This window comes from Orycteropus afer, unplaced genomic scaffold (assembly GCF_000298275.1).
Source record: "Orycteropus afer afer isolate SDZICR_OR568_19922 unplaced genomic scaffold, OryAfe1.0 scaffold00014, whole genome shotgun sequence".
NCBI classification, from domain to species: domain Eukaryota; kingdom Metazoa; phylum Chordata; class Mammalia; order Tubulidentata; family Orycteropodidae; genus Orycteropus; species Orycteropus afer.
The window spans coordinates 2,195,261-2,223,179 of NW_006921601.1; the positions used below are offsets into that span (position 1 = coordinate 2,195,261).

A 27,919-nucleotide genomic window follows, 5' to 3' on the forward strand; every position below is an offset into this window, starting at 1 on the left:
GAGCCTGGGCCGAGATAAGGGGAGTCTGGGGCCTCAGTCAGATCCAGAGAGATGTTGACTTAGGTGGCCTGAGCCAGAACAAGCAAAGGGAGAATCCAAACTGTGAGGAAAGAAAACAAGAGAGGGAGGAAAGCAGCCATACTGCTTAGCACAGTAAGGAAACTGGGAAAATTAAGATTGGGGACTATAAGTAACATTTGGTAAAGAACACAATTATGGAGCTATAGAAGGTGGGTGATTCCTCAACCATTAACCAATTTTTTTTTTTTTTAATTGTGATTTGGGTGAAAATTTATAGAGTAAATTCACTTTCCATACAGCAGTTCATATACAGTCTCAAGACATTGACCACAATTCACCACGATGCAACACTTCCTCCCGATGGTCACCTCTTCCCCGTGTCCATCCCTCCATGCACCCCTGCCCCCTGAGCATCTCCCTGTGCATAAGCAGCCCTTCTTTCTCTCATGATTGTTCTCTCCAAGGAGTGTATCTACCTTAGATAAATGTTCAACTCCTATGCCTGTCTTTCGTTTGGCTGGAAGCCAGAGGTGTGGGCTCAATTCCAGACCTGAAGGGCAGCTAGGGGCCATAGTCTCAGTGGTTCCATCAGGCTCTATCAGACCAGCAAACCTGGTCCCCCCCACCCCTTTTTTTTCCCAAATGATTTTGAGTTTTGTTCCACTTTTTTCTCCCTCTCTATCCAGGATCTCCTACATAGATCCCCCTCTGAGTGGTTGACAGTGGTAGCCAGACACCATCTAGTTATTCTGGTCTCATAGTCATATAGGCTGAGGATTGCATGGTGTACCAGTCACTAGGACTAATTGTTTCCATGCATCTTTGGTTTTCTTCATTCTTCTTTGCTCTGGATGAGGAGAGACCCATTGTTGCATCTAGATGGCTGCTTGCAAGCTTTTAAGATCCAAGTTGCTACTAGCCAAAGTAGGATGTGGAACAATGTTTTGTGTAGTATGGTATGCCAATTGAGCTTGATGTCCCCTGTGACTATGGTCCCGAGCCCACAGGTTCAACTACTTGGTTCCTCTGGGTAGCTGGCTGTGACCAAGAAGCAACTACAACCTTGTCCCTTGTCAGCTCTACTATACACCTGGGAATTCAGATCATACAAATATACTTATAGGGCCACTGTCTTCCAACCCTACACATGGTCTTGGGTACACTCCCCACTTCACAGACATACCTAATAGTTCAGCCTGTCCACTCATCTATCCATCCGTATACCCATGTTTGCCTTCACTGACAATGCAGTACTGTCTGTGCAAAAGGGTTCATCTTTGTTGTCTGTACCTCCCATGTACCTCTCTATGTCTTCTTCTTCCTCAATGCTACCATGTTGATCACTTACATTTCATTAACCAGTTTTCAAGCCACCTTCCCTTGCATGCCTCTTAGTTACTCACTCTCTGGCCACACCCTATACTTTCCCATCACCAGGAGCTGTTCTCCTTCTAAAATCAGTAATTCAAGCATCTTAATTTCTGATCACAGCCCTCAATCCTTCTAAATCACTTGTTCAATTACTCCCAGTGCAACAACTTACTCTTGTCTTCACTCTCCTGCCTGTTCTACAAAATGCCATGGTCTACCAAGAGCAATCATTTCCTTGCTAAAGGTCTAAAACTTCTTTATCTGTTCTTCTTTCATCCTAATGCTGGATGATCCCTTAGTATTCTTCTCTTCCACAGACACACTTAGATTCCTGAGAATGTAGAGAAAACCACACCATTGATATGATTAGTATAAATTCACAAACACTACTACGAACTCAAGCAGGCCCTCAAAATTACTCAGCAATCCTCAGTGCACTGCAATCTTGACTTCTCTCTCATCTTAATCTTTCAACATGATTTGATGGCTGATAACCTCCCCATTATTCCTATATAAAAATATTCTCCTCTACCTCTGACCCCACCTTCTAATCTTCCTTCACTTTTACAGGTTCATTTTCCTTTCCCATCCATTAAATGCTCCTCAGAGTTCTATTCTGAGCCACCGTGTCTTCTCATTATCACACACACACACACAAACACACACACACACAGATATCTCATCTACTCCTATGACTTTAATTACCACCACCAGACTGCTGACTCTCAAATTCCTACCACAGATCTCTCTTGGGACTTGTATGTCCAACTTTCAAATGAACATCCACAGAAGCATTTAAATTCCCAACAATGAATGGCATCGAAGTATTTAAATTCCAACACTCTGAATGGCATCACCAGCCCACCCAGTTGCTTAAGCCAGTGCGGTGTAGTAAATTACTTAGTGTGGCTTTTCTACCCATAAGTCTTTGTAAACTCCAAGGTGGGATTTTGTATGAGCAACTGAGCAGCCCCTGATTGCTGAAGCTATCCACCTGGGTTATTTCTGTTGGGAGTGGCACAATACAATGTTCTGGGAGGTGCCCACTCTCTTTCACGTGCTTAGAGTTCTGATGCTGTGATTGGCTAGTTTGACTACCCTTCCGGGCTCAAAAGGAGGCCTCCTGGAAGCAGAACTCTCTCTGACTGCTGGTGGAGGAAGACGTGCTGCTGAAAGAGACACGCATCCCTGAAAGAGACACGTGCTGCTGGGAAAGAGACATGAGAGACACGCATTGCTGAGTGAGACACCGAGGGACCAGCACTGCTGGGAAAGAGACTGTGAGAGACTCTTGGCTGAGGGACGGTAGGCTGGGAGAGAGACTGAGCGTTCTTCCTGAACTTGAGTTGTAGCCTGGTGCTTCCCTAATAAACCCCGTAATCCGTGAGTTCTGTGTGGCCACTGCAGCGAATTATCGAACCCAGGAGAGAGGTGGTGGGTGCTCTGGGAGGAACAGTTGGAGAAAGGACTAGAGGGAGGCAACATGTCTGGCCTGGCAGTAATAGGCCTTGGGTTACTGCTGGTAACCCTGTCTTCCCTTTGTGGGATTAGAGGAGGTCGGAACATGTGGCCTCCTTGCCGTTTTTGCAGCCAGAAACCTGGAACTTCGGCTCCCTTCTCTCTCATTCACCTCCAACATCCCACCAACTCTACCTACTAATGTTCTCCTGTCAGCCTACTTCTTCCATCATCACTAGTCCACAGTGCCCTCAACTTGTACCCTCGGTTCCTACAAAACCTCTACTATCTTCAATCCAACTCAATCAGACCCTGTCATTCCTTATTCCCCTCTTAGGTGAAAAAGTGCATAAGCTCTGGGAATACAATGATAAATAGGGCCCAAGAAGCTCACAGTTAAATGCACAAAGCAATCACAACCAGTATTCAAATCCCAAAGAAGCACTCTTCACATAGTGTCTTGAGAGTTCAAGTGAAGAAATTAATTCCGCAATAAGGGAGAGGTCAGCACAAAATGATCAAGGCAGAGGAAGACACTGGGAGGAACACAGCATTAAATGCAATAAAGGTAAATACTATTACATACACAATCCTGCGATAACAGTAATAACAATTATCTACAAGTGGATACATAGTGTTCTGGCTAGGCAGTGCTGCTCTCACAGGAATATACCACAAATGGGATGGCCTTAAAAAACAGGAGTTTATTCTTATAATTTGGAGGCTTTAAGTCAAGTTCAAAGTGCCAAGCTCTACGGGCTGGGTGAAAGCCTCTCAGCCTTGGGCTTTAGCTCTGCCTCCAGCTCTTGGCCCACTAGAACTAGAGGCTTTTCTTCTCTCAGACAGCTACTAGCTCCTGAGGCTGCCAAGCCCAAGGTTGACAAGTAAAAAGGCACAGTCCCGATGTTACCAACACAGCGGGCCATTAACTTAAGTCCATTGTAAGTCCCAAGGTCGGCAGAGTATAGCAGGTTGCTAAGCAACAACACAGCTACATGCAGGGTCCAAGCGTCCTTAGGCTAGAGACTATCCCCAATGCTTCTCCTTATATACAGGAAGCAGACCACATCCCAAAGGTAGCTACTCAGCTGCTTGTGGTAGATTCCACCACGGAGTTGACTGCCAGTCTCATCATGGGGAAAAACTACCACCAGCTGCCCAGCCACTCAACCAGGTCGAGCCAAGTTGACACACAACATAACCACCACACATAGATAAGACATGTAAGGTGAACAGGTGTGGGAAGGTGAATGGGACTACACCCACAAATAAATACAGGCTTGACAGATGATATTTCTACATATGTATTTATAAGTGCTGCAAATACATCTATGAGTGTAGTAGAGCACAAAGGGGGCCAAATTATGAAAACCTCTTACCTATAACCAAACACCTTGAGGGAATGAGCTGCTAGGCCTTGTTCTCAGGACAATAGTCTCAGGGAACATCAAGGTCAATTGGCATAACATAGTCCACAATGACACTGTTCTACATCCTACTGTGATGAGTAGTGACTGGCATTTTCAAAGCTTGTGGGCAGCCATGTAAGGTGCAACTACTGACTCCCTGTCTGAAGCAGAGTGACAAAAATCAAAGACACATGGAAACAATTAGTCCAAAGGACTAATGGACCACACAAACCTCAGCCTCCATGACCCTGAGACCAGAACTAGATGTTGCCCAGCTACCACTGCTGACTGCCCTGAAAGGAATCACAAGAGAAAGTCCTGGATAGTGTGGCAGAAAAATACAGAATAAAACTCAAAATAATAAAAAATACCCAGCTTCCTGGTCTGATAGAGACTGGTGGAACCCCTGAGCTATGGGTGCTAGACATCCTTCAGGCCTGGAGCTGAACTCACCCAAGATATTTAGAGATATATTATCCAACTCATCTCACCCCTAGCTCTTACCCCTAGCACTAGCCTTCCTTTTCCATAGCTTTCCTAGGATGCACTGTCCTTGGAAGAAATGGACAGACCCTTTTGCCATTGAATAGCCTAATCCCACCACCCTAACAAAGCATCAACCAGTAATTTATGAACCGAGATCCAGTTCCCTGACAAATCCCCACCAAGGACATTTCAGAATCCATCAAGAATAAGAATCTCTAAATATCTTATGAAAAGAACCTGTTGAAGAGCCTATCCTGAGCTCTTCTAGAGCTTTCCTCAGCCAACAAATCCATTCTTTACCCCTCAAACTCCATTTCTGACTAGGCAAAGTCTTCAGAGAAGAATAAGGCTTACAACACAAGATATCCACAGTTACGGTTTATTGGGCACCTGCTATGTAGCCCAGGCTACAGATTTCCTCAGTTAACCCACAAGCAACCCCACAAGACAGGAGACATTTTCCGAACGTGGAATCTGACATCCAGAGAATAAATGACACCAGTTCTAAGTGCCAGGCTGAGATGCAAACCCAGATGTGCCTGGCACCAAAATCTGTGCTCAGTCATATGCACACCAGAGCCCTATGGGAAAACAGATGCTGGGAGTGGTTTAGTCCATATGGCTCCCAAGTTGGAGATGCTGGCAGAGGGGAAAGATGAATCACTACAAGTGCACAGGGCAGAGAACATCCAAGTAGTCTTGACCCACCACACAGCATCCACACAGAAACCAAGACTGGCCTGTTGAATCAGGATGTTGGTGGGCTACGAGGTACAAAGCAGCACCTGTCTGTTTACAACCTTGAAGGCCTGGGCAGACTGAAGATGAAAGAGAAGCTATGAGTAACCAGAGAAGCTGGTCTACAGAGATCTGAAGAGAGCAGAGTGGAAACAGCAAAACAAAGTCCATGTGGCTTCCAAGAGAGGGAAAAAGACACTAAACCCAGAGATGCCTTCAATTCCAAACCATCTAGTTTTCACAACTCCTAAGGGGACCTATGATTCCTAGATTCTCTGTGTTCTTAAATCAACCCTTTAGTCTTTAACTAGGCTGAGTGACTTCATGCTTCTTTCAACCAAGGAAGCCTCCATTAGATCAGGGGCTGACTGGGGCTTTTATCACACTTTGTTCTTTGGATGGGGGTAGGATGGTACCAGGTCCTGGCCACAGACTGGCTGGCTCCAGTCTTCAGGGTTCTGAGCCAGGAGATGGAACCCTGCCTCCCCTTTCAAGGGATGTCTAGTGGTCACCTGCGCTTGTAGAGACATGGCTGAAGCTTCAGGCCTAAGAGTTCAGCCTTGGGCCCCACCCGAGGGGGTCCAGTCTTCTGGAAGTCAAACAAGAAGAAGTGGCTGTTGGTCAGGTCCTAGGGGCAGAAAAGACCCAGTGAACTCCACATCCTCATCCTAGCTGCTCAAAACACCTCCCTCCATTTCCTGCCCATGATCAGAGAGCTTCTCATGGGCTCCCCCATGAGTTGTACCTTCGCAGAAATAGAGAGAGACTTTCTGGAGCACTTACCTTGGAGATAAGCCTGAAGCCCAACTTGGACACAGCCCCCAGGAAGGCTCGAATATCTTCAAAGCGGCTGCTGACCTCAGCCACTTTCAGGAGACCCCTGAGAAGAACAGAAAGTTCCATGTACATGCACAGATTCGTGCATACACACACATGCATCTGTGTCCAGGGGATTCCTACCCTGGTTTCAGCACTCTATTTGCCTCCTCCAGGAAGTCTCTGATGTTGGTTCCCATCAATGACAGGCAGAACACAGCCACATCCACAGACTCATCCTTCAGAGGCACCTGTGGAGAAAGGGACTATGTATGAAGCACACAGGTGGGCAGAGAAGCACACACACAGTGTGAGGAGGAGGAGAAAACCAGCACTGGGCACCTGGGACGGGGAGAAAGATAAAGGAGGGGAAAAGTATTTTAAAGAGATGAACACATGAACCTACAGCATATGCCAGATTCATAGAGGGGTTTACCTGGGCCATGTCACACACAGTGACTCTGGGGTCCAGAGAGGCCAAGTCAAAACAGTGCACAGGGTTTCGGATACTTGAAGCTAAGCGGCAGTCCCCGCAGCCAAAGTCAGCCACCACCAGGGACGCAGGCCTGGGAGAGGGAGGGAAAGATCACTCACTGGCCTGGTTGGAGTCGATAACTGACCCACATCACTTCTCAGTGCCCTACCCCCATTCACCGCTGGCGAAGATCCCTGATGATTCGCTCCACAGGCTGCAGTGGCCACTTCTTGACTTGGTTCTGGAAGCCCTGATGGTAGAGCAGAAAGGCCTCTGGGTCTTCCTGGAAGAGGCGTTGTGCAGCACTACTGGGTCCCGAGTATAGCTGTTCATTGAGGTAGCGAAATCGGGCACCATCCAACCGCTGTGCCATGCGGGCTCGCAGAGCCCCTGCCCGAGCCTCTTGACTGTCTGGCCTGGGAGCAGGAGGCAACTCCGTCTCCTCTGCAGGGGCTGAGGCTGGAGCCTGGGCCGGCAGCTGAGGTGGCCGAAACTTGTTCTTGTGTCTCCGCTTGTTCTTCTGCCGGTTCCGCCACTGCTTACGGGTCAAGGTACGGGGCAGTTGAGGGGAAGAAGACCCAGGGCTTGGCTTGTGTGGGTCATTTGTAGCACTACCCTTTTGGGCTTTAAGACCTGCAGGTAGGTAGATGAGAAGGTGTATTTGGGGCAAGATCCTCTGCATGTAGACACTTGGCAGTCACCTTGGCCATATACCTGTCATCTGCGCACCCCCTTTGTTAAATTGTGGTAAAAATATACACAACAAACGACTGACCAATTCAGTAATTTCTACATGTGTAATTCAGTGACACCGACATCTTCATGTTGTGCTACTACTGTCACTAGCTTCTTCTGAATTTTGCACCATCACGTCAACATCCCCTAACACATGTCTATCCTGAAGACAGCTATGACCTGGTGAAAGTATCTCTTAATGTCTAGCCCCAGTCCTAGTGGTGGCAGGTAGCCCCTGTCATAAGTAAGATCAGCTGATCTCCCTTGCCCTCCCTACACATGTAGGTTTTATCCAATAGTACCTGTTTGGTCAACACTGTCCAGGTGCTGGGCTTTGTTTGAAGGGGTCTGTTTCTGGCATTTCCTCTTTTTTTTCTCCTCTTCAACAAAGTCACCGCCAAGTGGCTGTTTGCAGCTTTTCTTCTTTCTTTCCACTTCTTCATCCTCAGAGTCACTCCTAGATGGGGCCTGTTGTTGACGTGCCTTCTTCCTTTTCTTCTCTACCTCAGCAGAGGCACTGGCAAATGAGACCTTTTTTAGGCGTTTCTTTTTCCTTCCTATTTCCTCCTCTTCAGAGTCACTGCCAGGTAGGCTGGGTGGTTGCTGGGGAAGAGATGCTGCCTCCAGAGATTGTAAGGTAGCCAGAAGCTGGCGGTGCTTGGAGCCCTGGCAGAAAACAAGGGAAGAGTGTGGCATGAGGAGGATAGATGAGTTCTGGAGCATAAGAAGGGAGAGATGGGGGCCCTGATTCAGAAGCTGCCAGAGATCTCTGGATTCTTCTCAGCCAGCTTAGCTAGCTTGGGAAGCCTGCCAGACCCTGAAGAAAGTTCATGTCTCAATCCCAACCTCTGGGGGTGAAGGGCAGAGAAATCACCCACTCCCCTTTCTTTAATGTGCAGATGAGGTAATGGAGGTGCCTCAGAGGAATCTGCTAAGGCCACTAACAACAGGGCCCAAGGCCAGAAACCAGGAGTTCCAACTCTCAATCTCAGGTTTTTCCCCCAGCTGATATCTCTCTACAACAGGTAGGGAACCACAGATGGCTTCTGAGCATAGGAGTGACAGGATCAGATGTGTGCATTAAAGATGCCCCTAACTGCAGTGTGATAAACAAACTGTGAAGGAGAAAAGCTGCAGGCAGAGAACAGTGAGGCGGTTGTTCCAGGTGGCCAGGTAAGAGAACAGTGATCTGGACTGTGGCAATGAGCCAAGGGGATGGAAAGGGAATAAAGCAGATGTCTACTGGGCAAAATCCATGTTGGAGGCACCATGAAGGGCACAGGAAGAAAGAGTGTAGTAACTCCAGCCTGTACATTTGCACAGGCTCAGAGGTGGAGATCTATAATACAGAGGAGGCTGATTCTGGGTTTAAGTCCTACTGGGTGGTCTTAGGTGAGGCACTTACCTTGGAGGTCCTCAGTTCCCTGCCACCTACATCCCTCTGAATCATAACACTCATAACCCTTTGTTGTCAGCACTCTTAGACTCTTTAACCCACTCTCCACACTGTAATCAGCGATCTTTTCCAAATGCATGTATGAACAAACCACTTCCATTAGAAACACTTCATTGGCTTTTCTGTACTCTTAAAATATACAAAACTTGTACCCCTCCACCTTCAACCGCATTCCCTCTCACTTACCTTCCACGCTCCAAACACATGGCTTTTTTTTTTTTTTGGAGACCCTAACAGGTCATGGGCTCTTGCCCCAGGACCTTTGCAGGTTCTATTGCCGTACAAGAAACCGTCTTTGCTTCAACTTGTACTCATAAAAAGGTATCTCTCAGCTCAACCATCATTTTCTCTTAAAAGTTTCCGATCTGCATTCAACACTAGCTACCAACGGTGCAGCAGGTACACCCGTCCTGCTGCATGTCCTGGCACTGGGATTTCCCCAAGGATCTGTTTCACGGCCTGAACCAGCTCCCAGTGCTCCGGCAGGGTCACTCACCTTGGTTCGCAAGGCTGCCGCCGGCCGGGGACGTGAAGCTATGGGCCCGAGAGTCGCGGCTACTGGGGCCTCCTCGGCCCATTCGGGCTCCTCGAACATGAGGGCCAGGAGGGCGGTGTCGCAGAGTCCGGTGTCCCTCCACGTGCGATAATGTCTCAGGGAGTCACAGAGCCTACAAGCGCCGGACAGGAGCCGGAAACCAAAAAGAGAGAGCCCGGGGCTGCTAGAGCGGCCGGCGCGACGCCGGAAACCATCGAGTTTCGACACTAGAGAGCTAGAAGGGCAAGGGAGGGCGGCCCGCGCTGGCCGGCTAAGGACAGGGGCGGGGAGGGGCTGGGTGGCGGGCGCGGCCGGACGGGAGTTCCCCGGAGAAGGCGCCTCAAGCCCAAGTCCGGGTGAGTGCGGGGCCACCTGCGCCCTTCCCCAAGACTCTGGCCCTGCCAGCCCGTCACTTCTCATTCTGCCTGAATTTGGAGGAGGGAACGGGGGCACACCCGGGGATTCCCTCCTGCAAGGCGTACAGCACCCGGACCTACCCACTCCTGCCCCTACCCCCAGCTCTGTTCGCGGGTGGGATCTCTGTGCCTGCCCTCTGTTATTCCCTGCGGGAAACAACACTATCTCTTACTCCTGCCAGACCTGCCTTTCCCTCACGCTGGGCGACACAGTCAGGGGGTCATCCCGTTGTCCCAAATTCCTTTTCCTGGCTCAAGCCGCGGACACTGGGCCCAGATGCCCGCCCCCAACAGAAACACGTCTCTTTAGGGAACAAAGCTCGCGGCTCATCCCCCTCCCCTGGTCCCTCCACAGTCCCCAGGCTTACCCAATCAAGGGGACTCTGCGCCGGGACTCTGCTATGGACGACATTTTTACTCAATGCCGAGAAGGCAACGCGGTTGCCGTGCGCCTGTGGCTGGACAACACCGAGAACGACCTCAACCAGGGGTGAGCTGAGGCGGCTGGTGGGGAGAGGCAGAGAAGAGGGGTGCCGACTTCGCCATCCAGTGTGATGAGTGTTAAGCACAGCCTGTGGGAAGACAGAGGGTCTCCACAGAGGCAGCAGTGTTTGAAGTTTAGTCTTGACAGCTGAAAGAGTTTCACAGGCAGAGGCTGCAGAGAGCTTTCTAGCTTCAGTGAACTGTATGGGCAATAGCTGGGAGGAGAGAGTTCTAAGAAATTGTCTGCAGTTCCATATGGCTGGAGGAGAGAATACTACTTCAGTGGGCTGCAACATTAGGTACAAGAGGAGAATGACAGGAGCTAAAGCTGGAGAGGTCTGCAGAGGTCAGCCCGATCATGCAAGGATATTAGGCCACAAGAAAATCTTTATTCTAAGAGCAAGCACTTAAAGCTGTGCAGTAATGATGAGGTTGCCTATTTGTTAAGTATCATCTTGGATCCTTTCTTTATGGAGAACAGGCAAGATTGGATATCAGAAGCTATTACAGAAGTGACCACAGACTAGAAGAGAGGTATTTGAAAAAGAGAAGTGATCAGGTTCCAAAAATCTTTAGGGTGAAGACTTGGGGTGGGGTGGGGCTTGCTTAGGAAGGTTAAAGGTGATGACCAGGATTCTGGCTTGGACACTCAGGTAGATGGTGTTTCTTTTTACTGAGATGAAAACACTGAAGGAAAATGATGAGTTCCATTCTGGACAAGTTAAGGTGACAATACAGCAGGCTGTTGGTTATGCGGATTTGGTGTTCAGGAGAGAGATGTGGCTTGGAGGCACAGATTTGGGAGATACTAGCCCCTTGAGCTCTGGTAGCATAGTGCCTAAGGCACTTGACTGCTAACCAGGAGGCTGGCGGTTCAAACCCACCAGCCACTCCTCGGAAGGAAGGTTGGGCAATCCTACTTCCGTAGTGATAACTGCCTCGGAAACCCAAGGAGGGGTCGCTATGAGTCGGGGCCGACTCGATGGCAAATAACAACAACAACAACAACAGCCCCTTGAAAGAGTGGAAGATAAAAGGGCAGGGGATGAGAAGCCTGCCACCAGACTGAAAAGGAGCAACCACAGGTTGAAGGAAAACTGGAAAGTGTCAGTAAAGCTTATTGTAACTAATGTTTCAACAAAATAGAAATGGTCAATAGTAGTGTTGTTAGCTGATACTCAGTGGAACAGCATTATAGGCTGCTTTAAAGTAACCACTGAATTTACATTTAGAGTATGTCTGATGATCTCGTTGAGAGCCATTTCAGAGGAAAAACAGATAAAGAAACCAAACTCTAGTGGGTTCATACATTTAAGGAAATGTACTGAACACTTCCTGTGCTGGGCTCTCCAAAACCAAACTGCCGTCGAGCCGATCTCCACTCAAGCAACCCTGAGGTGGTATCACTAGGGAAGTAGATTGCCCAATCTTCCTTCCGAGGAATGGCTGGTGGGTTTGAACTGCCAGCCTTCTGGTTAGCAGTCAAATGCCTTAGGCACTATGCCACCAGAGCTCCTGTGCTGGGCTCTGGAAGCCCATAATCAGTTATGTTGTTCCTTGTCCTCAAGGTGGCCAACTTGTGGCAAGTTAAAAAAAATAAATAAATGGGAGGTGAAGAGATAGAAAATGTGAATGTAAACAAGTTCTTGATGATTGGCTGAGAGAGAGAGGTAAGGAAAGCAGTAATTATGGTGATTCAGAGTGAAAATTACCAATTTTTTTGTTTTTTTAAGGTTGGGGGAAGTTTAGTTTTTAGATTTGAGAGGTAAGGATCACCTGTCATCTTAACATATGCTTCACTGGTTGCCATTAGACTACACAATTTCCCATCATAATTTGCAAAGTACATTCATCCCATTTTTCATATTTCTCAAAGGGTGCTTGATAAAATTAGTGAAAACCATTATGTGTTGTTGGAAAAATTAGAGGCTTAGGCATCTAGGAGGACTTCCAAAAGGTGGAGGGGTGGCATTAGGGAAAATAGAAGGCTTTGGTGCTGGTTTAAGGGGACAGGATCTAGGGGGTCCAAGCTAGTATATGCTGGGTGTGTGTTGGGGAGCAATTCCTTGCAGGTATCTCTGGGATAGTTAAGTCTAGACCTTAAGGTGACAGGCTGCTGGACAGTGGGCAAAACCTTTGCACCATACTTCTGCCCTCAGGCTGGTCTGCCTTGGGGCCACAGACTGCTAGAGACCGATAAGTTAGACCACAAATTAAAGAGCTGGAAGGCAAGGCTGTCTGATAAGCAGGGGGTGGGCGTTGCTTGGTGGGGGTCATACCCACCTCCTGGGAAAGCTTTTGGCTGTGTTAGCGGATGTGGGCAAGCTGTGGAAGGGAGATCAGTAAAATAAAGACCACATACCCCCCCCATCAGTTGCAGGGTTGTCTGGGTTAAGGAGCCCATTGGGGTGGTCAGACCCCTGACCAGCTCCAAGCCCCACCTAGAGCTTCTGCATGGGAAGTGACCACAGCAGTAAGGCATCTAGAGGCTGCCAGCCCAGACCTTGGCCCGCCCCCCTGCTCCGCCCCTTGGAGCTGCAGCCTGGAACTGGAGGGAATTTCCTTTTATGGCCCCAGGCTGTCAGGCAGGCCCAGCTCCCACCCAATTGCTTTTTTGTATTACTATTATTGTATACTTCTTTTTCTTTGTAAAATACATGCCCATGAGAAAAGAAAAAGCCAGGTAGTTTTCTTTCCAAAGCAGCCATTCTCATCTTCTATTTTCTGTGCCCAAGATGGCACAGTAGGGCAATGACTTATCGAAAGCATTTCTCCTTTTCATGATAAACCCTTCCAAGATGTCATTTTAATTCCATTCCATTTTTAGATTTTAGTTTCAGTACAAGAACCAATCAGTAAGTTTGGCTCCCACCCTCTTAAGTTGTGGTCTTCCTTCTCCAGGATACCCTGCCCCCCATTAGCATGTGCTGAACACCTGCTGCCATTCATTCCCTCAAAAAGCTTATAGTCTAATAAGACAGCCAAATAAGATTTTTAGTCTGGTGCAGTTCAGAGGAAGCAAGACACTGCAAAAGCTGGGGAAACCAGATGAAGAGTACTGCCATCTGAGACAGGGTGTACCAGGGAATAAAGGAGTAGAGTGAAAATAATAAATCATATTCTGGACTTGTTGAGTTTAAGGTCCCCTGAGTGCCCCCCTGGTTGGGTCTGAAGCTCAGGGCAAGATCTGAATTGAACAGACTTGGGAGTTGCTGGCATGGATGAAAATTAAAGTCACAGAGAGTAAGGTTTCACATGGAGAGTATTAAGACGTATCAGAGTCTCCTGCATTGAAGCCTCTGTCCCATCCCACCTCTTACCATTGCCCCTTCCTCAAAGGGACGATCATGGCTTCTCCCCCTTGCACTGGGCCTGCCGAGAGGGGCGCTCTGCTGTGGTTGAGATGCTGATCATGCGAGGGGCACGGATCAATGTAATGAATCGTGGGGATGACACGCCCCTGCACCTAGCAGCCAGTCATGGACACCGTGATATTGTACAGAAGGTAATGTACAAACCCCTCCATCACCCATGTTGTCTACATGCCTTGAGATCAATACAAGCACTCTAACATACAATAGAAAGTATGTGTGCTCTTCTCCTCTCCAACCCCAATACCCCAGCACCCATCTCTCATTTGGGATTGACTGTGCCTTCTACCTTTTCTGTCTTTCTGGCCATGGGGCCCAGCTGTTGCAGTACAAGGCTGACATCAATGCAGTGAATGAGCATGGAAATGTACCCCTGCATTATGCCTGCTTTTGGGGCCAAGACCAGGTGGCAGAGGTAAGGAGTTGGGCCCTAAGCCCTGGGATGGGAGGGATGCAAAGTTTGAGCCTGAGTGGGAGATTCTGAAACACTCAACCCATTCTTAGTGTTTTACACTTACAGGGTGTGTACTGCATCTGAGTTACTGCCAAGGAGGTAGCAGGGACCCTCTTAACCACCTTCTCATTCCAGGACCTGGTAGCTAATGGAGCCCTTGTCAGTATCTGTAACAAGTATGGAGAGATGCCTGTGGACAAAGCCAAGGCACCCCTGAGAGAACTTCTCCGAGGTTCATCCCCTACCTTTCCCCGACTTATATCCTCTTGCGGTGTCCCTCCTCGCCTGTCTCCTCCCTTCCTTATATCACAGGCCAAGACCATTTGTCTTTCTTCCCCAGAGAGGGCAGAGAAGATGGGTCAGAATCTCAACCGGATTCCGTACAAGGACACATTCTGGAAGGGGACCACTCGCACTCGGCCCCGTGAGTGGAGGGGGTGGTAATAGGCAATAATCCTGGGGTGCTGGAGCGGGGTTGGCAGGAGAGCTGGGGACCTGACCTGCCCACACTCTCAGGAAATGGGACCCTGAACAAACACTCCGGCATTGACTTCAAACAGCTCAACTTCTTGGCGAAGCTCAACGAGAATCACTCTGGAGAGGTGACCCCTGCCCTTTTGTTCCTCTCTCCCCAAACCCTCACAAATTACCTACTGTGCACCTGCTTTAAGATTCTCCTCCAGTTTCCCATTAGTGGGCAAGGAAAGCAGTGGCCCTCATTAAAGCCTCCTAACCCCCACCTGTCCCTCAGCTATGGAAGGGCCGCTGGCAAGGCAATGACATTGTCATAAAGGTGCTGAAGGTTCGAGACTGGAGTACAAGGAAGAGCAGAGACTTCAACGAGGAGTGTCCTCGGCTCAGGTGAGGCAAAACCTAATGTGGAATTTGCTGGTTCCAAGGAACCCTGAATAGCACTGAGAGGGAGATCTTTTTGGCCGGGTCTCAGCCAGGGACACTCTCTCCTACCAGGATTTTCTCGCATCCAAATGTGCTCCCAGTGTTAGGAGCCTGCCAGTCTCCGCCTGCTCCTCACCCCACCCTCATCACACACTGGATGCCATATGGTTCCCTCTACAATGTACTGCATGAAGGCACCAGTAAGTAGGGATGTAGATGCTCTTGGGTAGGGTGGGGTAAGGTGGGCACAAACCCCTCTAAACTACTGAAACTCCTAACTTCTCTTGTAGACTTTGTTGTGGACCAGAGCCAGGCTGTGAAGTTTGCATTGGATATGGCAAGGGGCATGGCCTTTCTACACACATTAGAACCCCTCATCCCACGACATGCACTCAATAGCCGCAGTGTAATGGTGAGGTCACTCAAGTCTACTCCTGGCCCAAGCCCCCAGAAGCCCTTCACCTATCTGGAGTAGGACTCACCTCCTTCCACATATCTTCTTTTCCTTAGATTGATGAGGACATGACTGCCCGAATAAGCATGGCTGATGTCAAGTTCTCCTTCCAGTGCCCTGGGCGCATGTATGCACCTGCCTGGGTGGCCCCTGAAGGTGGGTGAGGGCGTCGTATTGGGAGGTAGAGAAGAGCCATCTCAGTATTGGTGGAAGGGGGCAGAGACAAGACAGGACAGGCAGTTGAAACAGACAAGTCTGTCCCTCCAGCTCTGCAAAAGAAGCCTGAAGACACAAACAGACGCTCAGCAGACATGTGGAGTTTTGCAGTGCTTCTGTGGGAACTGGTGACAAGGGAGGTACCCTTTGCTGACCTCTCCAACATGGAGATTGGCATGAAGGTGGGAATAGCTGCATATATTTATGCTTGGGGTCATGGTAGTAGTGGTGGCAATAACTATAGTGGGCCTGGGCTCTTCCCATACTTGTACATATAGTAATCCAGTGCCAAGTGCCAGCAGCCTTTCTCCACCTGAGACTTAAGTTCTGATGCTCACTTTGTTCTTTTCTATATTTGCAGGTGGCACTGGAAGGCCTCCGGCCTACCATCCCACCAGGTATTTCCCCCCATGTATGTAAGCTTATGAAGATATGTATGAATGAAGACCCTGCTAAACGGCCCAAATTCGACATGATTGTGCCTATCCTGGAGAAGATGCAGGACAAGTAGGGTTGGAAAGTCCCTGCCTAAACTCGAGGTATCAGGACATAGTTGGGGAGTGTACCTCCCCAAAGCAGCAGGCCTCTGGGTGCCTCCCCTGCCTCCAGTTATGGTACTACCCCAGCCATGGGGCCCATCCCTTGTCCACATCCCTACCACTGTGGTCCCAAAAGGGGCTGGGCTCAAAGCTTTGTCACTTGTCACACGGTGTCTCCCAGCATGGGAGGGATCAGCCCTGCCTGTCACAATAAAGTTTATTATGAAAACAGGCTGGTGTGGGGACATGGGGACAAACAAGTACATTTAAGTTGGGTGGCTCAGGTGAAATAGTGCGGCTTCTTCACATTGATGCCATATTCGCTGAGGGCAGGGGTCAAATCCTCCATGGTTAGAGTGTACTTGCGGTCCTGAGGGAAGAGGGAAGAGCACAAGAATCCTAGATATCAATCCCAGACAGGTGACCCAGAGTAGGTCTTAAACCTCCCCTAGGCCTTAGTTTCCCCACAGGAGTTTCAGGATAAGGCTCCACTGCTGTGGGGGTAATTACTGATACAGTGAAGTTCCCCTCACACCTTGCTCTTGCTTCGGGAGCTGCCAGAGGCTGTGCCCTTCATTTTGCAGTGCTGTAGGGCATCGTTGGCAATATCTGAGATGAATTTCTGGGCAGCTAGGGAGATGAGCCGAATTCTAGAGAGAAAAAACTGATATGAGAAAGAGATGGCCAACAACTGCCACACAAGCACCCAAGGCTGTAACCTGCCCAGTTTACTCACATGCGTGGGTCCGAGGCCTCAAAGCCAGCACGGTTTAGGTAGTAACCAGTCACTGCATCTGGGATCTGATAAATCAATTAGACAACTGTCAGTCTGAGCCCTACTAGGTTGAGTTGGAGGAGGGTAAGGGAAATGAAGGGCAGGCCTGGCTCTGAGGAAGCTCACAGTTTGGGTGTGCAGAGGGATAAATCACAAGAGCTAGGAGGGGAGCAAATACAATAGGATGCTGAAAAGTCAGAAGCTGTGGCTGAAGGTTGGTGTGACAGCGGGCCATATGGCCTTGTTCAGGCGGGAAGCCCACCGTAGGCGTGTAATCCTCCAGCTGCATCAGGAAGTCCACTAGTGGTGTGCTGGACACCACCGGCTTAACGTCTCCGTTGGCGGCGCTCGGCAGTACGTAAACTCCGTTAGACATGGCCCCCTCTGGGGGCGCCGCGCCGCCTGCCGACACCTGAGCTGGAGGGGAACCAGCAAACTGAGACCCAGAAGTGGGAAGCTCAGGACCCCAGCTAGCTGTCTTGTACTTTCTGCCCTCACCCGTCCAAGGCACCCTGCCCAAGACATCGCCCTCACCCTCACCCGTCCCGGTCCTCACCCGCCCCGCGCCGCTCGGCTGGCTCCCCGGCCCGCGCAACCACGGGTCCCGTGCCCCCAGACGCAGCTCCAGCCCCAGGCCCCCCTGCGGTCCCCGCGGGGCTGGCCTTGTTCTCTGAGACGGCGTTGGCAGGTAGCGCGGCGGGGGCCGAGACCGGGGGCGCGGGGCCCGGGGCCGAGGCGGCGTTGGCCGGCGCCGCCTCGGGGTCCGCGCCGGAGCCGCTGCAGCTCATCGGGCCGGTGGGATAGGCGGCGAACAGAGCCGCTTCCGCTTCCGTTCATGTACGTGCACATCAGGGATGACGTCACACGCTCCACAACTCGCCCCGTCCAGACATCGCAGCTCTCTCTCCTCTCAGCTCTTGGCTCTTTAACCAGTTAGATGAAATGAACGTAATAGGTCGGACCAAGCCATTGAGAACTGTGTGGCCGCGTACATCCCATCCTCGCGATATTGCAAGTGATTCCTCCAGGATAGGAACAATTTTATGTCTGGGACTCTCTTATGAAGGTCTGGGGACCTCGTTCAGCCTGACGCGCAAAGAATTTGGTTTGGGGCGCATAGGCTGAGAAGCTATATAGGGAAGGTATGGCAGTGCCCGGGCCCCTTTGACTGGAGCTGCCACTGAGCAGTTTCTGTGGCCAGTTGTGAGACATCATTCAGCAAGTTAAACTAATATTTTCGTGTTTGAGGGAATCCATAGGTCAAGGTGAACAGTACGATCTTGTTACGCTGTTGTTGTTGTTATGTACCGGCGAGTCGGATTCGACTCATAGTGACCCCTCCTTGGGTTTCCGAGGCAGTATCACTACGGAAGTAGATTGCCCCATCTTCCTTCCAAGGAGTGGCTGGTGGGTTTGAACCGCCAGCCTTCTGGTTAGCAGTCAAGTGCCTTAGGCACTACGCTACCAGAGCTTGTTATGCTAGGTGTAGAAAAAAGGAACTGCGGGGGCTGGGGGGGGGGGCGGGACTTTGAACACATCATAGATCAATTTTCATGAGTGAAAGCAAAAAAGGTGCAGTTTGAATTTTCATGTAGTGCCATAATGTGTAAGTACAAGATTAAAAAGTTTGACTTGTATTTTTTAGTGGCATAGTGCCTAAGGCATTTGACTGCTAACCAGAAGGCTAGCGGTTCAAACCCACCAGCCACTCTGCTGAAGGAAGACGGGGGCAATCTACTTCTGTAAAGATTTATCTTTGGGGAAGCCCAATGGTGGTTGCTATGAGTGAATCAACTTGAGAGCAGTGCATTATTATGGTAAAATGGCTCCCCAGAACGATGTGGCAGGCAATCTGTTCAGTAAAGATTACAGCCTTGTGAACTCTATGGGGAAGTTCTACTTCGTCTTATAACGTTGTTGTCGAAATGGCAATGAGATTGGTTTTTGATTTGTTAACATTTAAAACATGGGCATCAGATGTTTGGACAAGGGCACTGTTTTCCTCAAATACACCTTTGTATAGGCCTGACCTCTCTGGACCATGAGTTGTCTGCCTGTCTGCTTCCTCTCTACCTGTTGCCTTCTAACCAATTCCAACTCATAGCAAACCTTTAGGACAGAGTAGAACTGCCCCACAGGGTTTGCAAGCCTGTAAATCTTTATAGAAGCAGACTGCCTAATCTTTCTCCCAAGGAGTGGCTGGTGAATTTGAACCCCTGACTTTTCAGTTAGCAGCCAAACACTTTAACCACTTTGCCACCAGAATCCAGGACTCATTACATCCCCTCTAAAACCAAAAAAAACCAAACTCACTGCTGTCGAGTCGGATCTGACTCATAGCGACCCTTCCTTGGGTCTCCAAGGCTACCGGTATCACTACAGAAGTAGATTGCCCATCTTCCTTCCAAGGAGTGCTGTTGGGTTTGAACCACCAGGCTTCTGGTTAACAGTCAAATGCCTTAGGCACTATGCCACCAGAGCTCCTGCATCCCCTCTAGTTCCCCTTTTTTAGCCTTTTAAGGGTTCATAGTAGGGTTATGAGCTCTGATGGCATAGAGATACCGGTAGCCTTGGAGACCCAGAGAGGGGTCGCTGAGTCGGATCCTACTCAACGGCAGTGAGTAGTGGGGTTAGAGAACCTTCCCCTGTCCCTACCCAGCCAAATGCCCCACGAGGCAGGGACAGTAAGAGGTTGGCACACAATGCTGCCTTAGAAGGTGGGAGAGGCCTATATGACTATGAGACCAGAAGAACTAGATGGTGCCCGGCTACTACTGTCAACCACTTAGAAGGGAATCTATGTAGGAGATCCTGGATAGAGAAGGAGAATAATGTGGAACAAAACTCAAAGGGGGACCAGGTTTGCTGGTCCAATAAAGCCTAGTGGAACCACTGAGACTATGGCCCCTGGCTGCCCTTCAGGTCTGGAATTGAACCCACCCTTGTGGCTTCCAGCCAGGCAATGGACAGGCATATGAATTGAGCATTTACCTGAGGTAGATATACTCCGTAGAGAGATCATGGGAGAAAGAAGGACTGTTTATGCACAGAGAAACAGCTCAGAAGGCAGGAGTGCATGGAGGGATGGACACTGGGAAGAGGTAACTATCGGGAGGAAGTGGGAAGGGAGCTGTTGCATTGTGGTAAGTTGTGGTCAATGTCATGAAACAAAGTGTATGTGAACTGCTGTATGGAAAGTGAATTTGCTCTGTAAATTTTCACCCAAATCACAGTATAAATAAATAAATAAAGGTGGGAGAAGTATTTTCAGAGTGAACAGCATATGCAAAATAACAGTTAGTGAAAGCATGGGATTCTGAATTCAGCAAACATTTATTGAATTCCTCTTTACCAACCCCTGAGCTTGAGCCTGGAGATGCAAAATTGAGTAGGACAAAATTCTAGACCTCTAGGCACCAATGGTCTTGGAAAGTAAGGCAAACAAATTGGCAATTTCAATACTATGTGGTAATTCCAATGCTGGAGGTAGACAGAGGGTGTGCAGTGCAAAGGAGGAAGAGAATACCTGCTGCCTACTCCAGTGTGCCAGGCACTTTGTCAGCGTTATTCCATTCAGTTATTCCCTCGTATTTCTGAGAGGCAAGTATTGATATCTCCACTTAACAGAAGAGGAAAGAGGCTCAGGGAGATAAAGTACTTGCTAAAGTCCTTGGACAAATATGTATCAAAACCAAGAGTAAAACAAGTTTGATTTCAAAAAATAAAACTTTTTTTTTTTTTTGCTGTACCCAAATCACCTCAGTGAGCCTCAGGGAAACAAAAAGGTTCATAAGATAAACTACTTTCCAAGCTAAGTCTTAAAAGAATTCTGGAAATTAACCAGGCAAAGAAGTAAGCAGTAGGAAGGAATAGCTTGAGCAAAAGTGAGAGTATGGAGGTGGGGTGGGAGGAGATGTGGGGAGAAGGATAATAAATTTGTTAGTAAGACACAAATAGCAAGGCAAGGACTGGGTCTTGTGGGCCTTGATAAAAAGTCTGAATTTTATCCAGTAATCTATAGGGTTTTAATCAAGTAAATTACCAGATAGGATCTGCATTTCCTTCTTGGTTTAGGGAAATACCAAACCAAAAAACAAACCCGCTGCTGTAGAGTCCGACTCATAGTGACTCCCCTTGGGTTTCTGAGGTGGTAAATCTTTATGGAAGTAGATTGCCCCATCTTACTTCGGCAGAGTGGCTGGTGGGTTTGAATCACCCACCTTCTGGTTAGCTGTCAGATGCCTTAGGCACTGTGCTACTAGATCTCCTTTAGGGAAGTACAAGGACACTGTTTTTTGCAAGGCCCTCCTATAGTACAGAGGACAAAGAATATGACTATGGGCTAATGTAGCAGTGGAGATGGAGAAAGTAGAAGAATTCTAGATATATGTCAGAAATATAGTTGGCAGGATTTGTGGATTAGTATAAACTTATTAAAAGATAAAATAAGTAGGACTTTGTTGATTGAAGGTAGTGGTAGTGAGAGTGAAGAAAATGAGAATCTAGAGTGACACTTAGGCTTGGTTGGAAGAAGCATAGTGCCAGTTACTAAGAAGAAACAAAAAAGATGGAGCAGTTTGAGGTTGGAATGGAGGGAGATGAAGTGTTGAGTATTACACATCATACATTTGAGGTATCAATCACTATTGGATAGAGCGTCTCATTAGGTCAGATGATGATGGCTGCAGATGCCAGTGATTTGTTTGTCTGCAATGGGTAGAGTAAAAAGAGCAAAAGACTAAAGATGGAGTGATGATAAACACCAACAGTCAATGAATACACAGAGAAAGAGAAGTCCATGAAGGCAGAAGACAAGGATGGTCAGAGAAGTTAAGTCCTGGAAGCTGAGGAAGGAGAAGGAGTGGGCAACTATGACAGAGAGCCCGTAAAACAAAGATTGAGAAGTCCACACTGGATGAAGCAGTAGGGAGGCCAGTTTCTCATGAAGCTCAGTATCGGGGAGAGGAAGGCAAAAGGGGAAAGCAGAGATCTCATTGCAATGGATTAAGGAATGAACATGAATTGAAATAGTGCACATAGTCAGTGTAGACAACCCTTTGGAAAAGTCTAGATGAAAAGAGAAAGAAGAGATGGGGGTAGGGTCACCCAAAAGTGCTGGTTATTGCATGTTACAGGGGAACTTGAGGCAGGAATGTGGAGACCTGAGTATAATAGAGAAGGGTAGGTTTGGGAGTCAAGTCCAGCTCACAGCATTGCAAGGTTAGAGAAGTAAGCTGCTTGTAGCAGTCATGGCTGAGGATTCAGAAGGGCTCCCAACAAGGCAAAATAAGGGACCAAGCCACTAGTTGCATGGCAAGATATAGGTCAGTTCTCCTGGCAGGAAAATGTCAAGGGTTGAGTAATATCTTCAGCAGAGCTGGGAAGTTGGGTGTTCCCCATCCTGTCACAGGATCCCAGCCAGGGCCAGAGCAGAACCCCTCACCCTGCACCTCTTCATTCAGACAAGACTCATGGCAGCCATGGGTCACCTAGGGAGAAAGTGGGAATCAGATCTGACCTTGGTGATTCTAGTACTTCCAGATTGTACATCCTCACCCTGTACCCACATCCCAGAAACTTCCCATGCCATCAGAACTGTCCTGCGTTCAGCTCAGTATTCCTCATACTGGTATGCGATCATCTACACCCTCCCCTATACACTCACATCAAAGAGTCCTGCTCCCTGGTACTGGTAGAGCCTTGGATTGAGAAAGCCAAGAGGTGGGTGGCCACTGAGGATTCTGTGCTCATTTATCAGGGACAGGAGTCCCCCAAACACTGGAGTGGAGGCCTGAAAGGGGTGAGGAGAGTTCAAGTAGAGGTCAGGGGCTGAGAATGATTGGATTTTTTGGGGGGTTGTCTAAAATCAGAAATCTCTAAGGAGTCAGGATTCTGGGTACAAGGTCTTGGTGGTAGGGTATGAGGACAATTCCTGAGTGGGGGCTTGAAGTCAGGCTGATTCTCACCGAGGTGCCGGACACCCATGGAATGGGCACACCATTGCTGACCACCCAGTAGCCATCAGAGAGTGCAGCCACGTCTGGGTAGGCACGGCCACTGGAATTGAAATAACTGGATGGTGGCAGATGGGGGCTGGAGTTCAGAAACTGGGCTACAGCTTCCTCCTGAAAGACATTGTTGATTGAGTATTGGCCTGTGGCCTGCCCAGTAATCTACTGAACTTAGGATCCTCCACCCACCACCACCTATCCATCTGCACAAACATACACATACCTGGTATGAAGGCCGTGGAAATACATTGCTGAAGCCACCACCACTAATATAGTCAACAATCTCATTTGTGATGCGGAAGGGATTCTGGAAGGATGTGCCTCCCACTGTGGTGACATAGGGGCTAAGGGCAGAAGACAGTACTCAGATTGTAGAGGGACCCAAAGGGAATTCCAAGATGTGTGGGGATGAGTGAGTATGACCTGGGTCTCACTAAACCAAAAATCAAACTTACGCCATTGAGTGGATTCCGACTCATAGCAACTTCCTTTAGGTTTCTGAGGCTATAAATCTTTTCGGAAGTAGATTGCCCAATCTTCCTTCCATGGAGTGGTTGGTGGGTTTGAACCACTGACCTTCTGGTTAACAGCCAAATGCCTTACCCACTACACCACCAGAGCCCTTTTGGGTCTTGCTAGAGGGACTAAACTCCATGGGCAGCACACATGGTTATAGCTAAGAGGTTGTGAGCTCTCAAGGCATGGACTGAGGTGATTGTTCATGCCTTTCTCTACAGAACACCCACCAAATATTCCATTAAAATGCCTAGGGATTAGTGAGACTGGGAGCTGTCTCACTTAGGAGACCTGGGCCTGGGACCTATAGGAAGAGGGAGGAGCATAGCAAGCAAGGAAAGTAAAACTGAGGACTGAGTAACAGAAGGGCCTAGTTGGGGTCAAGGCAAAGTTCCAGATCATAAAATCACAGGTGAAAGGTTAGTGGTCATAGATACACAGTGAGCTAGGATGCTTACCTAGAGGCAGGGAAGCTGGGACGGAACTGGTATCTTCTAGAGACAGACCAACACCCAGCTCCATTGTCACCTGGGAGAGAGATCAAGTTTAGCACTCAGATTAATTGGTCACAGCTTGGCATGTGGGTTGAGAAGCCAGAGTGGGAAATTCACATGTCAGTCATTATTGTAGGAGGTCAGAATTTAGAGGTCAGGTCAGTAGTCCCTGTTGAGGAGTCAAGTTCAGATTCTGAGTCAGAGATCAGGCTTAGGGGTCACCGTGGGTCAAAGTTCACAGGCTGGGTAGGTGAGAGAGTCTAAGTTTAGGGTAGGAAGTCACCTGAGGCAAAGAGGAGGGTGAGACCCCGAGTGGCAGCCTTCATGAACTCAGTGTTGACCCGCTGGATGTAGGCACTGCTAAGTGAGTCCTCGTCATCTCCATAGCTCACAGTGTGCACATGTGGCAGGACTGACTCATTACTGAGCAGGAGGAGCCACTGTAGGAAGGGCTCCTGTGACTCATGCCGACCTGGATTCATGGGGGAGAGGGGCACAAGGGTAGGTGCCCTGCAAGGTTGTCAGGGTCCCTTCCCAGATCATGGGAGTCCCTTGAGGCAACAGGGATCAACACCCACCACCACCCTCTTCCCCACCAACCAATCCCCTTTGTAGTACCAGGACTACTATAGACCCAAGTAGAGATGTTGGCACCAGCACTCATCAGGTACTGCACATCTAGACTGGCCTCGATCCCGGCCCGGCCCCGGCCCTGTTTTCCGACCACACGTGCTACTGATGCTTGGTGTGCAAAGCTCCCACCAAAAAGGTGCATGAACTTAGCCAGGTCTGAGTCATGGAAGTACTGCTCCAGGAACTATGGAAGGAGTCAGAGCAGGGATCATGGGTCAGAAGGTACAGCCCCAAGGGTCAGATTGGGGACACTGTGTGGGATAAGGGATGACAGCCCAGGGATATGAGTCAAGGGCAAGTCCCAGGGTGGTAAGACACTAAAGACACTTCAGGGTGGCTGTGAGGACCTGAGTTTACCTGCATGGCTCACCTGTGCACAAGCCTGGCTGTTGTTGGTGGTGCCAGAGCCTACATCTTGTGCTGTCAGGTTGTATCGCTGACGGATCACAGATGGGGTCACCCCCAGGTGCAGGCCAACAGTCCCTGCCACCTGTGGCTCAGGGCGTTGCCTCAGGGATGATGTGGGTGGGAAGCGGTGCAGTCCCCCCACTGTGGGGAAGGGTCAGATTTGAGGAGGAGCTCTTACAAACTCCAACCTCCACTTTATCTCTGACCCCACCCCAACCCACCCTGGCTTCTAAACTTCCCCAGTCCTTGGCTTTACCTGCCCCAACCCCCACCAACCCCACTGGGTGTTACCAAAGTCCACATGGGGGGCCAAGGCCTGTGGGAGCTGGTAGGGATGTGGGGACCTTATAACATGGGTCTCTGCAGGTCCTCCCACATAGCGATGAAACTCAGCCCCAGAGAGCAGCAGCTCTGCCTGTCTGGAGGGCAGAGACCAGAGAAGGAGGTCAGAAATGATGGAACAGAGCAGAGGAGACCGCTTGAGCAGCACGGGGAAGTCGATCATCTCATCATGCATTAGGCAGCTCCCACCCACAAGCATCTAGCAAGCTCTCAGCTCCCTCCCATTGGAATGATTAGTGTCCCTGATGGTATGATTGGAACCCTCCACAGGGCAATCATTTCCTCTCACCGGACACTCAGCCAGCAAGTCAGAAAGTCCTGTGTGGTCACTGAATGGCAGTTCCGGGCTCCAGCTGCCAAGAGCCATTTCTGGACTGTGTGGAGGGTCAGTGGTGATGGCTGGACCAGCTCAGCCACATCCTCAAGGGTCAGATATTTTCCTACAGGGATTAGGAGAGTCTCTTAACTTCATTCATTGCTTTTCCAAGTTGCCGTCTTTAAACCCCAGCCAGGAGACACCAGGGTTTCCCAGGGAATCTGGAGCAGGGTGTTGAGCAATGAGCAGCTAGCTATCTTCTAACTAGAAGGAGGGCTGTACAGGGGCAGCGTCCTGAGGACAGGGGAAGAGACTTGGTATGCCATGGCTACCCCACAGTATGCATTGCCATGACAGTGAAAAGCAGATGAGGCTAATAAATGAAAATTTTCCATTTTAAGTTCATCTCCAATAACAAATTCCAAAACTTTGAGAGCCAATTATAAGATGGCATTTAATGTAGCTCAAATCTTCAGACTTGTTGATTTTAATCTTAACATGGTGATGATGAGTCACTGTTTCCTGCATGGAGTGAGGCATACTAGTGCAAGACTCCTAGGTGGGTCTGAGACCGGCTCCCCTCAGCTTACCCCTGCTGTGATGGGCTTTAAACAGGGGCAGAGCATGGTCTAGCTCAACCATTGGAGACTGTCTGGAGCAAGTGGGAAGTGGAATGGAGGGGAGGAGACTGCAGAGACCCGTCAGGGGGCTGGGCAGCAGTCCAGGTGGGAGACAAACAACTAAGTTGGTGGTAGTGGGGGATGGAGAGAAGCGATTAATTCAAAGGCTATTTAGCAGTTGGAACAGGCAAGCCTTAGTGTCTGAATAAAGGAGGAAATGGGAGTGAAGTGTGTGGGAGGAGTTGCAGATGAAAAGCACCTCTGTGTACTAAATGCTGTTTCCCATTTGTCTGGTCTGGTGGCTGGTAAGTAGTAGAATCAAAATATGATTCCAAATCTGACCACAAACCTGTGCTCTTAATCACAACAACTTTTAGCTTTCTAACCTGAGGAACACAGGTGGAAAGGTTTTGGGGAAAGAGTATGACTTAGTTTTGAACAGTTAAATTCCAGTTCATTCTTCTATTCAGAAATTTTTCAGTGACAGCCACAGTCACACTATCACTTCACTTGTCAGGCACCGAGAGCATGACTCTAACATGATGGGCGCCAGCCCAGATCTGTGTTCCCCCACCACATCCCACAAGCCACCTGTCCCCAGTCCCAGCAGGCACCGTAGTGAGGAGAGCTGGGATCCGACACAGCCTGCACCAGCTCCGCAAGTCTTTCCAGGTTCTGCTGTCTCAAGGCGAACGTAAGACTCAGCTCTTTCTCAGGGTCCAAACGGCCCAGAGACACCCAGCCTGGGGGCAGCCTGCAGGGCAGGGGTTAAGGTTTAGGGACCTGGCTTTGGTTTGGGGGAGGATGGGAAATACGGGTCATGGAAGTTTCAGGATTAGAGGCTGAGGTCTTGTGTAGGCTTCCAGGCGACAGATAAGGGTCACAGGAGGTGAAAGGTGGGGGAATCTGAGGATGAGGCTATAGAGTGAGTTCCCGGAGCTGGTGAAGCGGGTAAGGAGCTAGCACCAGGTGGTTGCAGGATAGGACGTGTGGAAGGGGTGTTCAGCGTTAAGTCACTTACGTCCGCCGCTGGTCGGGCTCCGGGCTGTAACTGCTTTTGCCAGTGACGAAAAGGGCAAGGAGCCCTAGAAGGCTGGAGGTGGGGAAGCAGGCAGGTTTCGGTGGGAGTTATTGTTTCCCATTCCCCAACATTCAATCTTCCATCCCGTCCCTGGGCCCCCTATTTTCTCACCAGGCTCGGAGTCCCATTCTGCCTTTCTGCTGACCTTCTGTCATGTGATGAATCACATGATCCCTAGATTCCTTCTATTATCACCCCCACCTCTGCTTACTAACGGGGCTGGCTCCTCCCTCAGACGTAGGTGGATCCGAATGACAGTGAAAGGGTGCCATCAGCGTTCTCCCTCTTGGGGCAGCGAACACTGGGTAAGCCCAGAGCTCCCCATTAGGACTCCCCGAGTCCAGTGTAGCACAGTAAGGGGAATCACCGCAAAGTGTAGGAGACCTAGATTCT

At 49.3% G+C, this 27,919-nt stretch overlaps 4 protein-coding genes across 4 annotated transcripts; 1 reads left to right on the plus strand and 3 right to left on the minus strand.

Moving 5' to 3' along the window:
- Positions 1-5,991: 5,991 nt before the first annotated feature.
- On the minus strand, positions 5,992-9,560 carry RRP8 (ribosomal RNA processing 8). Its single transcript, XM_007954497.1, has 7 exons — positions 9,462-9,560; positions 7,812-8,175; positions 6,954-7,407; positions 6,736-6,865; positions 6,444-6,550; positions 6,267-6,363; positions 5,992-6,111 (listed from the first exon to the last, which is right to left on the minus strand). The coding sequence occupies exons 1-7, from the start codon at positions 9,558-9,560 to the stop codon at positions 5,992-5,994; spliced, it is 1,371 nt and encodes a 456-aa protein (XP_007952688.1).
- A 757-nt stretch (positions 9,561-10,317) lies between these two features.
- Positions 10,318-16,302, plus strand: ILK (integrin linked kinase). Its single transcript, XM_007954523.2, has 12 exons — positions 10,318-10,406; positions 13,739-13,904; positions 14,090-14,185; positions 14,360-14,456; positions 14,565-14,648; positions 14,741-14,826; positions 14,976-15,085; positions 15,194-15,321; positions 15,412-15,533; positions 15,632-15,731; positions 15,843-15,973; positions 16,153-16,302. Exons 1-12 carry the CDS (start codon positions 10,318-10,320, stop codon positions 16,300-16,302), a joined length of 1,359 nt encoding a protein of 452 aa, XP_007952714.1.
- A 308-nt stretch (positions 16,303-16,610) lies between these two features.
- TAF10 (TATA-box binding protein associated factor 10) lies at positions 16,611-17,893 on the minus strand. Its single transcript, XM_007954508.2, has 5 exons — positions 17,662-17,893; positions 17,368-17,522; positions 17,067-17,131; positions 16,866-16,980; positions 16,611-16,700 (listed from the first exon to the last, which is right to left on the minus strand). Exons 1-5 carry the CDS (start codon positions 17,891-17,893, stop codon positions 16,611-16,613), a joined length of 657 nt encoding a protein of 218 aa, XP_007952699.1.
- Positions 17,894-22,453: 4,560 nt separating this feature from the next.
- TPP1 (tripeptidyl peptidase 1) lies at positions 22,454-27,681 on the minus strand. The gene is made up of 13 exons (XM_007954546.2): positions 27,638-27,681; positions 27,467-27,538; positions 27,060-27,199; positions 25,799-25,949; positions 25,459-25,586; positions 25,130-25,308; positions 24,745-24,943; positions 24,410-24,598; positions 24,091-24,160; positions 23,340-23,460; positions 23,072-23,230; positions 22,771-22,896; positions 22,454-22,594 (listed from the first exon to the last, which is right to left on the minus strand). The coding sequence occupies exons 1-13, from the start codon at positions 27,679-27,681 to the stop codon at positions 22,454-22,456; spliced, it is 1,719 nt and encodes a 572-aa protein (XP_007952737.1).
- Between the last annotated feature and the right edge of the window lie 238 nt (positions 27,682-27,919).

What these genes read in the sequence shown, in the direction of transcription:
- TAF10 (XM_007954508.2), bottom strand. Translation starts at nt 17,893, where the DNA reads ATGAGCTGCAGCGGCTCCGGCGCGGACCCCGAGGCGGCGCCGGCCAAC. An exon ending in TGGAGGATTACACGCCTACG is followed by an intron (nt 17,132 to 17,367) that starts GTGGGCTTCCCG and finishes TTGATTTATCAG; the next exon opens with ATCCCAGATGCAGTGACTGG. An exon ending in GCTCCCGAAGCAAGAGCAAG is followed by an intron (nt 16,701 to 16,865) that starts GTGTGAGGGGAA and finishes CTCTTCCCTCAG; the next exon opens with GACCGCAAGTACACTCTAAC.
- TPP1 (XM_007954546.2), bottom strand. Translation starts at nt 27,681, where the DNA reads ATGACAGAAGGTCAGCAGAAAGGCAGAATGGGACTCCGAGCCTG. An exon ending in GGCCCCCCATGTGGACTTTG is followed by an intron (nt 25,309 to 25,458) that starts GTAACACCCAGT and finishes CCTTCCCCACAG; the next exon opens with TGGGGGGACTGCACCGCTTC. An exon ending in CCCAGCTTCCCTGCCTCTAG is followed by an intron (nt 23,461 to 24,090) that starts GTAAGCATCCTA and finishes TTCTGCCCTTAG; the next exon opens with CCCCTATGTCACCACAGTGG.
- ILK (XM_007954523.2), top strand. Translation starts at nt 10,318, where the DNA reads ATGGACGACATTTTTACTCAATGCCGAGAAGGCAACGCGGTTGCCGTG. An exon ending in CCTGAGAGAACTTCTCCGAG is followed by an intron (nt 14,457 to 14,564) that starts GTTCATCCCCTA and finishes TTTCTTCCCCAG; the next exon opens with AGAGGGCAGAGAAGATGGGT. An exon ending in GACCACTCGCACTCGGCCCC is followed by an intron (nt 14,649 to 14,740) that starts GTGAGTGGAGGG and finishes CCACACTCTCAG; the next exon opens with GAAATGGGACCCTGAACAAA.
- RRP8 (XM_007954497.1), bottom strand. Translation starts at nt 9,560, where the DNA reads ATGTTCGAGGAGCCCGAATGGGCCGAGGAGGCCCCAGTAGCCGCGACT. An exon ending in GGACAGTGTTGACCAAACAG is followed by an intron (nt 7,408 to 7,811) that starts GTACTATTGGAT and finishes ACCTACCTGCAG; the next exon opens with GTCTTAAAGCCCAAAAGGGT. An exon ending in CTGTGTGTGACATGGCCCAG is followed by an intron (nt 6,551 to 6,735) that starts GTAAACCCCTCT and finishes CTTTCTCCACAG; the next exon opens with GTGCCTCTGAAGGATGAGTC.